Here is a 14,214-nt window from a genome sequence, read left to right on the forward strand (position 1 = left end):
GTTTCACTGACAATAGAGTCACCAACAACTACTATTTCCTGTGGGACGGGACCAGCACATTCTGCCTAGGGGGTTGCCACTGTGTTGCATGATGACCAAGTGCAAGCTCTGACATTGATGTGGGCAGCTGAGAGTTTGATGGGCCCCTCAATTTAGATCCTTCGAGGGCATCCACCTTGTCCTTCAAGCTCTCATATAGGCCCATAACAACGCTGAATTGTCGCCTGATTTCCTTACACTCCTTACATCATGCACACACAAAGACATCCCCATGGCAATATCATGTCCCGTACCCGATTACCCCACAAACATCATGCAAGCAGTGCATTTTAAAAGGCTGTGATTCAGAGGGCAACTGCCCCCCTCAGCTCTCCCCTGAGCCACAGCACTCCCATTAGCTTGAGCCTTTTGCTTTGCTGCTCTGGTCTGAGTCATGATTTCGATTTAATTTCAATAAAATTTCAATTTCAGTACAAAATTATAACCCTAAACTTGCATCCCAACACAGTTATAACACTATATATATTTTTCAGTATCGTGTATTATCTACAAGTTCCGTTTATATAACTTCCTTATCAAGTTATGTATTAAATAATTATGTTACGTTTGTAATCTAAGTCGTTATATGTATTTAGTTAAAAAGTACAATTTAATTGACAATGAAGTTTAACAAGATTAATAGATTTTACTGATTGATTGATTGACAATATTATATTATATACTATACTATGCTATCTAGTTCAGGATATAACGTATCTTATAACAATGGCAGCAAGTTACGAACGGTAAATCTACGGACACTTAAGTATTAATTAACTTCCAAATCTCACTGTCTCAATTCAGAATAAACTAAGGATCCTGAATAGGTCTATAAGCTACTTATAGAAAATAATTTGATATAACAATTGGGCAATAAAGCGGCTAAATATGGCTAAAAAACGTCTCGTTCAGCGGAGCTGCAACTTGTAACACGTGGATTTGATACCCTTACTGATACTAAGTAATACCTACAAAATCTCTATCTAAGTTTAACTTTAAACTAAGTATCATAACTAGGAATATAAAGCTACTCTAGAAAATAAGTTAATATGCCAATTTAAGCTAATAAGACAGAAAAAAACTTCTCTATTCCAGGAGCAGTAAAAAAACTTTGCCTGCACAAGGCTACTCTCGTTCTCAATTTCTTCAATTAGCTACTCTCGCTACTCTCGTTCTCATCTCAAAGTTCCAATGGGCATTTATGAGAACTTGAAAAAACAGGGTGGATGCCCTCAAAGAAATTAAGTTACGGAACCCATCAACCTCCCAGTGACAGAGCTTGCGCATGCATATCAGGAAACACAGCAGCAACTCCCAAGGCAGAATGCACTAGTCCCACAGGATGTAGTTACTGTCAGTAACTCTATTGTCAGGGAAATGGGAAATATATTGTGCAAAAAAAAGATAGGTGAAATAGAACCAGGGTATGTCTGCCAGAGGCAAAAGATGATGAAGTAGAGCAGATATAATTTTTTAAGGGCACCAAAGATGATATTGTTGTACATGTTGGCCCTAAGGACATTAAGAGTAGGAGATTTACCGACTTACTCAATGAGTATGGGCAATGTTGAGGAAAACTTGCGAGTTAGGATTAAATTTGAAAGTGTCTACGATTCTACCCAGGCACGATAGGAGGGAATATATAATGAGATCCTTGCCAATCAATTCGGACCTTGGGAGATTGTGTAAGGCTCATGGAGTAGAATTTTTCTAAGTGTGGCCTGTGCTGGTTAATAGCAGAGACTGCTTCTAAAGGGATAGGATACACTTAAATAGAAAGGTGTAAGAATATTTGCTGATGCTATTGATGAAGTGTTAGGTGGGTCAGAAAATTGCTAGCTTGGGGAGGATAAACAGACCAACAATAGCTGCAAATAGAAGTGCTAGTGAGTCTTGAACTGCTTTTACTAGAATATGCAGAAACCCATAAAGCAAGGTGCTAGGGATATCAAAGCGTGCTGTGGGTCACCAGGGAAAAAGAAATACATGAGCTGTGGTAACTAGTGAAAGAACAGGTGCATATATACTTGCTTGTACACCAATGCTAGGAGCATGGTAAATAAATTTGATGAATTTGTAGTTCTGGTCAAATCATCAAAATGCAAACATTGTGGAGAAGTCAGAGATGTGGTGTCACTCAGATATAAGATATGCAAAATTAGAAAATGGGGAGTGCAATGTATACAGACAGGACAGTAGAGGAGGAGAGGTTATGCTCTTAGATAAGAAGCACATAAGATTTAAGGCAGAGGAGCCAGTTACCATGCGTGGCCAGTATAATGTTGAGCCAGTTTGTTGTGACATAAGCATTGGAAAACAAAAATGACAGTAGGTGTTGGTTACAGGCGGGAATTTCAGAATGTCTTATAATTGAAGATTTTAACTGGAACTTGTGGTTGGTCACTCATACATTAGCAAGGTTTTTGGGAATTTATTGGATGACTGTTTTCTACAACAGCATGTTAGAGAGTCAACAAGAGAGAGCAATAATCTTGATCTGATTACAGTGATTCATCATGCATTAAGAATCTGCAGGTAAAAGAACCGCTAATTGACAGCGATCACAGTGTATTGATGTGGGATTTACTTTAAAATGTAATGGGTAAGGGTTTTTTTTTTCGTAAAGGAGAATACAATGGTCTTAGACATTTTAAATTCTATATAGTGGGACCAACTGATGATTATACCATCAGCAAATTCTAAATGGGAAGCATCCAGGGAAATAATCATAGAAGTTACTAGGCTTTTCATACCAACTAAGAAATACTGTTCAAGGCTTAGACCTACATTGATTTTTTTTTTTTTTTTTTTTTTCTCTCGTTAGTTGTTGGCACATCAGCTTCTATGGCCATAATGCACCTCCCAGAGGTTTTGCATTTTACTGTGATCCAAGCCCGAGGCGGGAATCGAACCCGCGACCTTTGGGTTGACAGGCATGCACTTTACCTACTTGGCTAGCCCGGTCGGCTCCTACATTGTTGAACTATTGAGTAGCATATAAATTACCAGGTGATAACAGAAGCCTATGGTAGATATAAACTAGTCTATATTCGAGTTACACAGAAAGTTAAGCAAGCCAGGGCAGATTACGAGAAGTCTCTGACAGAAAATGCCAAGAACAGCAGCAAGGACTTCTTTACTTACATTAAGAGAAGGAAGGAAGGAAGAAAGTAAGGAAATGAATCACATTGGTATATTTGATGTTGATGCTTTAAATGATGATGGTCCTTCTTAGGTTGCTGAAAGGCTGAATAGGTATTTTATATCTACATCCACACATGAGGAATTCTTTAGGGAGGGGGATCGGGATGCCAGACGTATAGGTTCTAATACCTCTCTCTCCTAACTATAGGTTCTAATACCTTTCATGTTTGGGGTTTTCATTAAAAAAAAAAAAATAATAATAATATCAAACTCTAACAAGGTGCTAAATGATTTTCATAACTGACAAGTGGAAGAGAAATTGTTGAAATTAAACATAAAAAAGGCACCTGAGGTGGATGGGATCTATCCAATTATATTAAGGGAGGCAACAAAGGAGATAAGCAAATCCTAAGCCATAATTATGAGAGCATCTTTGATTCAGCAGAGGTTCCTGTGGAATGGGGATGTGCGAATGTATCCCTGATTCACAAAGGGTGATACAGTCGATTCCGGTTATTTGGGACACATCGGGACCAGTGCATTTTGGCCCGATTAAGCGGCTGCCCCAATTATCCGAAGTTTCACGTAAATAGTTAAAAATACAATTTACCCCCCCTTACAATTAGTTCACTGTACAATCAAATCACGTTACGACGAACTCAAAATAGTAAAGTACCGTTCACTATACGATGTGCAGTAAGCGCCGGTCATTATGATCACGTTTCTGAATTGAATTTTAATTCTATTAAACAGCGATTCTAATTAGCGAAAATAGGAGGAATATTATCCACAGGCTATAAAAGTAAAGATATATTAAGTACAAATTTACCCTTTATTACCTTACCAATTAAAAAATTAAATGATACGTGAAAATCGGAAGAATATACGTGATAATCGGAATAATTAATACGTACTCTAATATGTACATACTAACTAAACTAGTTGACATTTCTGTTCACTGACATTTGTTGGTGGGGGGCTGAAATTTAAAACAGTAAAAAGATAAGCAATCAATAACAAAGAACAGGGCACACACAAATTGCAAGTAACACAACACGCGCAAGTGAGAACGGAGTAACAAATTAGGAAGCTTTAAAAATAGGAATGAAGAGAAGATTCTGAAAATTATTTTTTTTATATGATTGAAGATTCCATGGAAGTGTAAACACATTTTACCATAATAACATACAGAATTCCAGCTGCCGGTATTATCGCAAATTCAATAAGATCGTGTTTACTGTCCGTTTATGATAGATTGCACTAACAGAAAAGCCCAATAAACAGGTGACTGCTAATTGTTTTTATTGTTTTATGGTTGTGACCTCCAGAAATCCGACCGAACTACGTGGTACGGTTGGAGACAATCGTAGGGTAATCTCCAGTGCTGAGGTCTCCTGCCCCGATTAAACAGCATTTTGTCCCAATTAAGCGAAGTAAACCCTGCCTATTTTCTCGATTGGTTTTTGTTTTTTAAGATTTGCCCCAAATAAACGGCTGCCCCGATTAACCAGTGGCCCAAATAACCGGAATCCACGGTATAAGGAATTACAGATCTGTTAGCTTAACTTCTGTTTCAGAGAAAATAACAGAGTCACTAGTTAAAGAAGTAACTTAGGGCCATCGAGACAGGAGTGCAGTAATATTTTAGTCACAGCATGCATTTATTAAGGGGAAATCTTGTCTGACCAATTTGACTGGATACTATTATGCAGCGACAAAGGAACCAGATGCAAACAATAATTCTGATATCATATACTTGAATTTCAGGAAAGCTTTCGATACTGTTGCACATAAAAACTGCTGTACAAATTGGAACAGTGTGGCATTAAGAGAACGTTGCTGCTATGTATAAAGGGATGGTTAAGTGGGAGAAGCAAAGAGTGGTTATCAGCAGACAATGCTCTTCACGGACTAATGTTGTTAGTGAAGTCCCCAGGGTTCGGTGTTGGATTCATTGTTGTTGTTTTTAATATTTATCAATGATATTGATGAAGGCATATCAGGCTTAATGTCCAAGTTTGCAGATGATACGAAGGTTGGCAGTATAGTTAATGACAGAAATGATGGCACGATAGTGCAACAGGATCTAGAAAAGTTAGGCAGATGGACTGAGAAATGGCAACTGAAGTTTAACATTGCTGGCATGCATAACCTCTGACTCAGAAAAAGCTCTTCAAAGTGGACTTATCTTGAATTCCTTCAAGGTAGGTGATCTACTCACTTTCTTTGTCAGTTGCCCTGATAGGAAAGTTGATTGTTCACCTCAGGTAGTACCACTTGAAGGTAGCTATGGCTATCCGATCCATAGATTGAATATCAGGAGGTGTCTGTAACCATAAACATAATTTCTGCATAAAGATTCTCTATTGAATGTAGATGTCCAGGAGCATTGTCCAATACCAACAATGCCTTGAATGCTAAATCATTCCTGTTGCAATATTCTAACTGCCAGTTGTTGTTATTTGGTTTTTAGGAGCATTAGCAACTAAGGCCATATTGCTCTGGGGATATGCGGTGGTCATGTGGTCATTCTCTGACCTTTCCGCATCCTCTGTATTTGGTGGTCACTGACTCAAACCCCGGTCTAACCAAGAAGCATGTGCTATGCACTGCTGCTCCTACCCACCTGGCTACGGAGGCACCCTAACTGCCAGAACAAAATAAAAGCTGAACTAAACCTGAAAAACTGTTCCGGTAACCGAGGAACTTGAATTAGATTTCCAAATGAATGGTAACATACCTTTTGCCTTCCCCTCCAAAGGTCTAGAATTTTCTGCACAGTAGACGAACATAAGTCTGAGTTTAAAGTCACTTGATGCATTTCCATCAAGCAGCAGCAGCACGAGCCTATCCTTTGTTAACTTACATTCAGGAGAAACATTCTCCTCCTTTCCCAAATATGTTCATGTAGGCATCTTTTACAAAATAATCCCATCTCGTGAACATTTATTAAAAACTTGCAAAATTACTCATCTCTTCAACAATTTTGGCAAACATTTTCACAAATTCGTTTGCAGCTCATTTATCAGCACTAGCAGATTTTCCAGTCGATCTAATGTTGTGTAACCTTTATTGAACATATCAAACTAGCCTTTGCCTGCAGGAAGTTCCGAAGCATATTAACAGCACTTTCTGCCAAACATTTCTTCCAATCAGTATACAAACTCACAGCCTTACCCTAAATGACCAAAGGACTCATTGAAATGATGTCAATCCTCAATCTTAAAGATCTTTCCATTTCCTCAATCACTGCACCTTGACATAATCATTAACTGCATACTTTCAGCATTTCATACGCGAGCTTTAATTTTATCCTTTTCCTTCACAAGTGTCCAATATGCATTCACCATCTTAAGTCTAGTGAGCTAAAGATTGAGGCTAAAGATTTGCCACTTTCAGCACACCTAATCATTTCAAGCATTGTCTCAACTGTATTAAGTTCATGAGACCTACACCTCTTATTGCTATTATAAGAACTTTCATTTTTCCTTTTTCACTTATTTTTATAAAATAGTAAGGACACATGCATTAAAATTGTGAAATAATTGCACAAACAAATGCTGCTGTAGAGACAAAGATAGTAATGCTTCCATAATTGTTGGCAGGTAGACATGATGATAAGCAATGACTAAATTTTTAAATAATTGCACAAGCAAATACTACTGCATAAATCAAGATAATGCTGAAAGCATCGATGGTAATAATGTGAAAACATTGATGGACAGGCTACACAACATATGGTAACTCTCAAAGTTCATTCTCAATGCCTGAAAGACAAAGGACCTCATCATCCAAAAGAACAAGTTGTCCAAAAGTCAAGGACTGCCTGTAACTGCAAAATTTTCGAAAAGTGCAATAATGATTACAATGAAATTAAACAAGCATTTTTGTTTGTTGAATTCTGTTATAGTTAAATTCAATTATACTGAATATGCTGAACTTCAAAATGGAGTGCAGTAAATTTAGGGAAGAATAAACTATAAATACCCTTTACCTGCAGTAAATATGAAGACGTCTGGAGAAAAAAAAATGTTCTTGTTTATACTGCGGCACAACCACCAGGTCAGTGGAGTTTACAATAAATCAATCAACACAAAATGTTAATCGTATTTAGCAGTCACAGGCTTGAACCCCAGTCCACACAAAGAGCGTGCACTACTGCACTCATGCCCCTGACCACTCGGCTACATCAGGCCTGATATGAGGGTAAATCAAAAATTAATGCCAATTTATTTTTTATTGAATCAAGAAAAGAAAAATATGCAAAAATTTTTTTAGTATTACTTTTTCACATACTTATCCTTGCTTCTCCGAACACTTCTCACATCGATCCACAAGCTTCTTAAGTCCATCTAAGAAAAACTTTTCAGTTGGTTGTGAAGCCCCTTTCCACTGATTCTTTTATGCTCATTGGTGAGAAGTTTTGCACTAACCCTTCCGTTTTTCCCCAGTAATTAGGGAAAGTACTAAATGAAAACATATTCTACACCTAATCATCTCCCATCAATCAGATGACAGTACAGGAACCATTAGCCAGGAGTGATCATGGAGTTCTAAGTTGGATGATGAGGTACTTGTTTGTTATTTGGTTTTTAGGAGCATTAGCAACTAAGGCCATATTGCTCCGGGATATGCGGTGGTCATTCCCTGACCTTTCCACATCCTCCGTATTTGGTGGTGACGGGCTCGAACCCCCATCTAATCAAGAAGCGTGTGCGATGATGAGGTGCTACTTGGCCTTTATAAACTGGAGAGATAGCTCAGAGTACAAATACATTAGAATTATGGTAACATTTTAACACGTTATGGTCACAGAAGTGTTGAAGGCATATATACCAATGAGCCAAAACATTATGACCACCTACCTAATCAGATGTTGGTCCTCCACGTGCAGCCAAAACAGCTCGCCCGGCGAGGCATGGACGCTACAAGATTTGTAAATGTGTCTTGTGGTATCTGGTACCAACATGTAACCAGCAGATCCTTTAACTCTGTAAGGTCTGTGGTTGAGACACTGCAGATCGGAGTTGCTGTTCCAACACAAACCATAGATGCTCGATGGCGATGGGATTGATGTCTGGGGAATTTAGAGGCCAGGGCAATACCTCATGTTCCACGAACCAGTCTCGAACAATCCGGGTGGTGTGGCATGGCACATTATCCTGTTGAAAGATAGCACCACCAGAGGGGAGGACCTTTGACATGAAAGGGGGTACCTGGTCAGCAATGACATTTAGGTAGGTGGTAGATGTCAGGTGTCCAGCACCTGGATGACTGTACCCAGGGTATCCAAGCAGAACATTGCACAAAGCACGACACTGCTGCCACCGGCTTGTTTTCGTCTCACGGTGCATCCAGGCACCATCACTTCCCCAGGTAAATGATGCACACGTACCCAGCCGTCCACATGGTGCAACAGGAAGGTCATCTGATTCCTTGAACCAGATGACCTTCTTCCAATCACTCAAGGTCTAGTTTTGATGCTCACATGCCCATTGTAGGTGCTGTCGTCGGTGAACCATGGTTAGCATGGGCACTCGGAGCGGCCTGCGGCTACACAGCCACAGTTTCAGCAGGGTTCGATGTACCATGTGTTGTGACACATTACTCCTGTCACCAGCATTCCAATTTCTGGAAAGTTGCCCCACAGTCGCCCTTCTGTTGCCACATACCATCCAGGAGAGCCTTCACTCACCTCGAGCATCAATGAACCACGGTCATCCAACACCTCGCCAGCAGTTCGTGGGTTCCCCCCCTCCTCGGACCATTTTGGGTAGGTACTAACCACAGCTGACTGTGAGCATCCCACCAGCTGTGCTGTTTCGGATATGCTCTGACCAAGACATCTGGCCACTGCAATCTGGCCTTTGTCAAACTTGCTTAAGTCCGCTGCCTTTCCCATCTGAAAAACAAGAGTAACACTGAATAATGGAGCTCAGTATCAGGTGTTTTTTATACCGTGTCCTGACCAGTGCACATGCAGCAGTTCACCTACAGTTGCTTCGATTTGCATAACGACTCACTGGTCATAATGTTTTGGCTCATCGGTGTATATACCCTTAACAAAATATAACACAAGGTGGATTCAGAGACAGGTGAATAATGAACTAGCCAGTTTAAAAGAGTGTAGAAAAATGGCATCGAAAATTTACAGCATGATAAAAAGTACTGAAACTGTAACAGCTACAAACTGACCTGTAACAATGCTACAGAAAAGGTTAGGCTAGCAAAGACATAAGAAACTGCTTGCTAAGGGAGCAAAGAACAGGAGACAAGGAGTTTTTCGTCATATATGAATACTAAGAAGAAAAGAATAAATCAGATTGGACCCTTGCATAACGAATGCAGGAAAGTTACAGATAACCCTGCTGATGCTGCAAATGAATTGAACAGGTTCTTTGCATCAATATTTACAGATGAATTAAACAGGTACTTTGCATCAATATTTACAATGGAAAGATCCTTCTTTAGTGAGGAGAAACTATGCAAGTGAAGCTGGAAAGCACGAAATCAGTGAAATTTAAATTTCAGATTATTTATTAGAAAAAGGTTTGAGCCTAAAGGCAAGTAAGGCTCCTGAAGTTGATGGCATATACTCAGTAATTCTGAGGGAATGGCAAGGGAGTGCATTGAATCATTGGGGTTAATTATGAGGTCACCACTAGGCTCAGAAGTTATTCCCTTGCATTGGAGAAGTGCCAATTTATGGCAAATACATAAAGGTTGCTCTAAGGGTGAAGCAGGTAATATTGACTGGTCTGTCTGACTTCTGTGGTAAGGAAAATCATGGAGGTAATGATAAAGAATGCATTACAGGATCATTTAAACAGAAACAAAATTCGGAAGGAAATAGGATGGTTTTTGTAAAGGGAAAAAAATCATGTTTAACAAACTTGGTTGGCTATTTTTACCGAGTCGCTCATGAGCTGGATGCAGGGCATAATTTCAACACAGCATTTGACTCCGTCCTGCATGAGAGGTTACTGTATAAGCTGGAACATGTTAGAATCATGGGGGGAAACCCTTAGAAGGATTTGGTTAGCAGGGGGCAAAGGGATGTGATTAACAGTTATTCTTCAGATCAGGATAACATAAGAAATGAGGATTCCATGGGATTGATACTGGGACCATTCTTGTTTTTGACTTTCTTAAATGATATCAATGAAGGAATAGAGGGCATGATGTCAAAATTTGCAGATGTTATCAAGATCAATAGAGTAGTCGATGATCAGTGCCAAGCACACTTTCTTCAGGACAGTTTAGAAAGAATTTAGAGATGGTCAGAAAAGTGGCAGCTATCTTTTAAGGTAGCAAAATGTAAGGTCTCACACTTGGAAATAGCAATCCCAAAATAATTTACACACTTGGTGCAACTGAACTGAAAACATAAAAACAGTAGGGGAAGAAAGAGATTTGGGAGTTATGATAAAGACAGACAAAGTTCTCCTAGCAGTGTAAACAAGTGGTAAGGAGGGCCATGGTGTCCTATTGATGATGTATCAAACATTTTTTTGTAGTAATAGGGAGATCATAATACCACTTGTTGTTGTTGTTATTTGGTTTTTAGGAGCATTAGCAACTAAGGCCATATTGCTCGGGGATATGCGGTGGTCATTCCCTAACCTTTCTGCATCCTCCGTATTTGGTGGTCACAGGCTTGAACCCCAGTCTAATCAAGAATCGTGTGCTACGCACTGCTGCTCCTGCCCATGGAGGCGCCTTATAATACCACTTAATAATGCAATTGTGATATCAACCTTGGAATACCATGCCGAGGTACAGAGACTGCACCTGAAAAAAGGCACTGAGCTTCTTGAAATGGTCCAAAGACAGGGCACACTGGTGAAATTGGCAAAAGGGCATCCATATGAGGAAAGAATTTGAATATGTGGGCTGAAGAGCTTGGAAACTATACATCTTAGAGGAGATTCGATTGAGGTGTATAAGGCTCTGAGAGCTGAAGGTACAATGAATGCAAGTGATATTTTCATTGATATGATTCCAGGACCAGGGCCATATATTAAAATTACAGGGCAGGGGTTAGATTGGATTGCAGAAAGTTTTAGATAGTGAGATGTTAATTATTAGAATAAGTTGCTTCCATGGGCTAATACTAATATTTGAAGGTGTTGTATATGATCAAATATGCAGACCTGTAGTTGATGTCTAACTCTCCAGAAACAGTAATCAGTTTGTTTCCTTCAATGAGAGCATTAAATTGATTGGAACCATTTACAATTATTGAAGTGGTTGGATGGCCAGAACACTCTTTGTTAATCACGCTTATTCTGCCATTTTTAAACCTTTCCATCCAAACTTTTCTCCATACTGTGCTTACATTCTTCCGTGAATCCAGGAAGTTTGATACCCTCTAACAACAAAAATGCGATTGCAACATGTTATTCACTAATGGTACAACTGGAGAGCAGTGCAGATGTCTGTTTTGTACAGTCAGGGTGTGTGATTCCACCTTGACTGTATAAAATAGACTGAGTGCAGGCAACTGGCAACACATGTAGACTTGTCTAATACAGTAGTAAGTATGACGGTATTCAGAGTGTGTTCTGATATGGAGTGTTAGTTTTACACACAAAACTGTCTTTATCTTTTTGATTTACCCTGGCATATATAAAATTCTTGCTAATGCTAACCAAATAGTAAAATGAAGCTTAATGTTCATAATTTGTTTTTATGTAACAAAAACCAAAATGATAAATAATTAATTAAATAATACTTTCTCATTTACTAAGTCCAGGAATATTTTCAAAACACTGAAAAAAAAAAAAATATATATATATATATATTTAAATGAAAAGTTCATTTCCTGTTTGGCCAGTGTTGGCAAGAATTTTACATACTAAAGGAAAAATGTCCAATACCCTACACACACTAATTAATTGAATGTACTATAAGGAAAAACTCCTACCTGCTTATAGGAACTGATATTCTATCCATAGTGGGCTGAGAGCCATCCTCTTTAAAAGCTACTCCTATAAGACTTAAGTAGCGAACCCACAGCTGAAGCACAATATGCTGAAAATGAATATAAATAATTTTCAAACAAATATTTTATTCTTCACTGCAACACTGTATTATGCCATGTTATATCACATTACATTAATATGTGATAGTAAGTTCTACAAATCAAAATTTTTTATGTAACAAAAACCAAAGTCAAAACAATAATTAATAATATTTTCTTGTTTAATAAGAACAACAAATCAGGAACATTTTCTTGGAAAATGTAGCCTTTAGGATAGGCACATTTTCCAAGAACATAAGTCATGGGCTTATATTTTCCTTATACTAATATGTATTTATATAAGTATAAGGAAATATATGCTGCATTAGCAACACACACTTATAAAGGAACAGACTCTGACACTGGTGAAGACACAAAGGCAGAATGGCTGATATAAGAATGTAGATTGCACACATGGCAATCAGTTTTTGAGTGTCTGCAAGGAAGAATGGGTTGGCATCATCATCTTTCTGTCTCCGAACATAGAATGATTGTGGGGGCAAGACATGGAGGTATCTCAGCAACAGCCAACACAGTTAAGGCAGAAACACACTAATATCACCTCGCAGAAATTTAAGTGATTTCACTGTTTAGTGTGAAAAGTGTCATTATTATCATGTCGTGTTACATATGCGTTGTTCTCTTTGGGGAAAGCTCAAGCAAAATGAATTGCCACAGTTCATCCTCTTCTGAAGATTTTGAAGAAGATTTAGAAAGTGCATGTGTTTTTCTTATAGCCGAGAAAACAAAAAATAGAGTAAACAATGGATACACGACATAAACTTGAACAGAACAGAAAAAGACAAATTCCATTATATACTACAGGACTATGAATGAATAAAGAAAAATTTAATTTCTTGCATAATCTTATTAAGGATGACATACAAAGGCAAAATATGTAATTCAATTGGCACTAAGGAAAAATTAGTTGTATGTTTAAGGTAAGTTTAATTTTGAATAAGGCTTTATTCTGTAAAAATACAAAACAATTTTTTTTTTTTAAATTTAATAACAACAAAAAAACTACTTCTCAGTGCTAAAAACTGAACTTGTAAAAAATTGTTATGATTTCAACAAATTGAAATGATTGACTTGTTCCATCTCTAATTTGCTAATTATAATAATGTTGGTCAATTTTCCTCCTTTGGAGGATTTTGAGCATCTATGTGACTGGACATTTGCAATGAGTAGGCCAAGTAGTTGGTCGAAGCGGAGGGTGCTTTGGAATAGGTAGAGGAGCAACATTCTTGATGTTCTGATATTCTTACTTGTGCATTCAAAACAGCATTGCTTAATTGTAATTTAATTTTCACTTGTTCTGTAAATTGTAACTGTTTTGTCATTTTCAACATGCTCAAAAAAACGTTATCAGTTTCATCCATTTCTTTTGTTTGCACGTTTATCTTCAAATTTTCTTTTTTTTAGCATGGCACTTTCCTTTGGTATATTTACCATTTCTTGAATAGAGTTATGATGTCCTTCCTGTTTTCTTTGCTTGATAATTTGTACACATGATGAAATTTCTTTGTTTTTTTTCTGACATACTCTCGTTTTGTGTATTAGATATTTCAGGGTTTGCACTGATATTGAGTTCTTGTTCTTCTGAATTATCCTCTTGTGAATTATTACTCATTTCATCGTCTGTGAAATGGATAACATCTTTTATAGCCTGTGGATAATATTCCTCCTATTTTTGCTTATTAGAATTGCTATTTAATAGAATCAAAATTCAATTCGCAAATGTGATCCTAATGACTGGCGCTTACTACATACCGTAGGGTAAACGGTATTTTGTTATGGAAAGTCCATCGTAAAGTGATTTGATAGTACCAATTGTAAAGCAGGGTCCACTGTGGTATTTTAACAATAAAACAAAATTTATTGACATAGTTTTTTTCTTTTCAGGTTTTTGGCAACTGGTAACTTTTCAAAGCCTAGATTTTAGTTTCCGGTTAGGTTTCAGTACAGTTTGAAAAATAATGATCAATGTGTGTGACATCATTTGGCAT

The 14,214-nt window shown here is 37.9% G+C and overlaps 1 protein-coding gene across 1 annotated transcript in view; it reads right to left on the reverse strand.

Annotated features, from left to right (window-relative positions):
• LOC150087275 (TATA box-binding protein-associated factor RNA polymerase I subunit B-like) overlaps window positions 1-14,214 on the reverse strand; it is a 308,013-nt gene that overhangs the window by 258,208 nt on the left and 35,591 nt on the right. Inside the window, exon 3 of the mRNA XM_090372434.1 lies at window positions 12,110-12,216. Coding sequence (XP_090228560.1) covers window positions 12,110-12,216 — 107 coding nt within the window. The remainder of the gene's footprint in view (window positions 1-12,109; window positions 12,217-14,214) is intronic.

The sequence above is a fragment of the Mastigoproctus giganteus genome, chromosome 4, assembly GCF_048544385.1.
Source record: "Mastigoproctus giganteus isolate SK-2022 chromosome 4, ASM4854438v1, whole genome shotgun sequence".
Taxonomy (NCBI): domain Eukaryota; kingdom Metazoa; phylum Arthropoda; class Arachnida; order Uropygi; family Thelyphonidae; genus Mastigoproctus; species Mastigoproctus giganteus.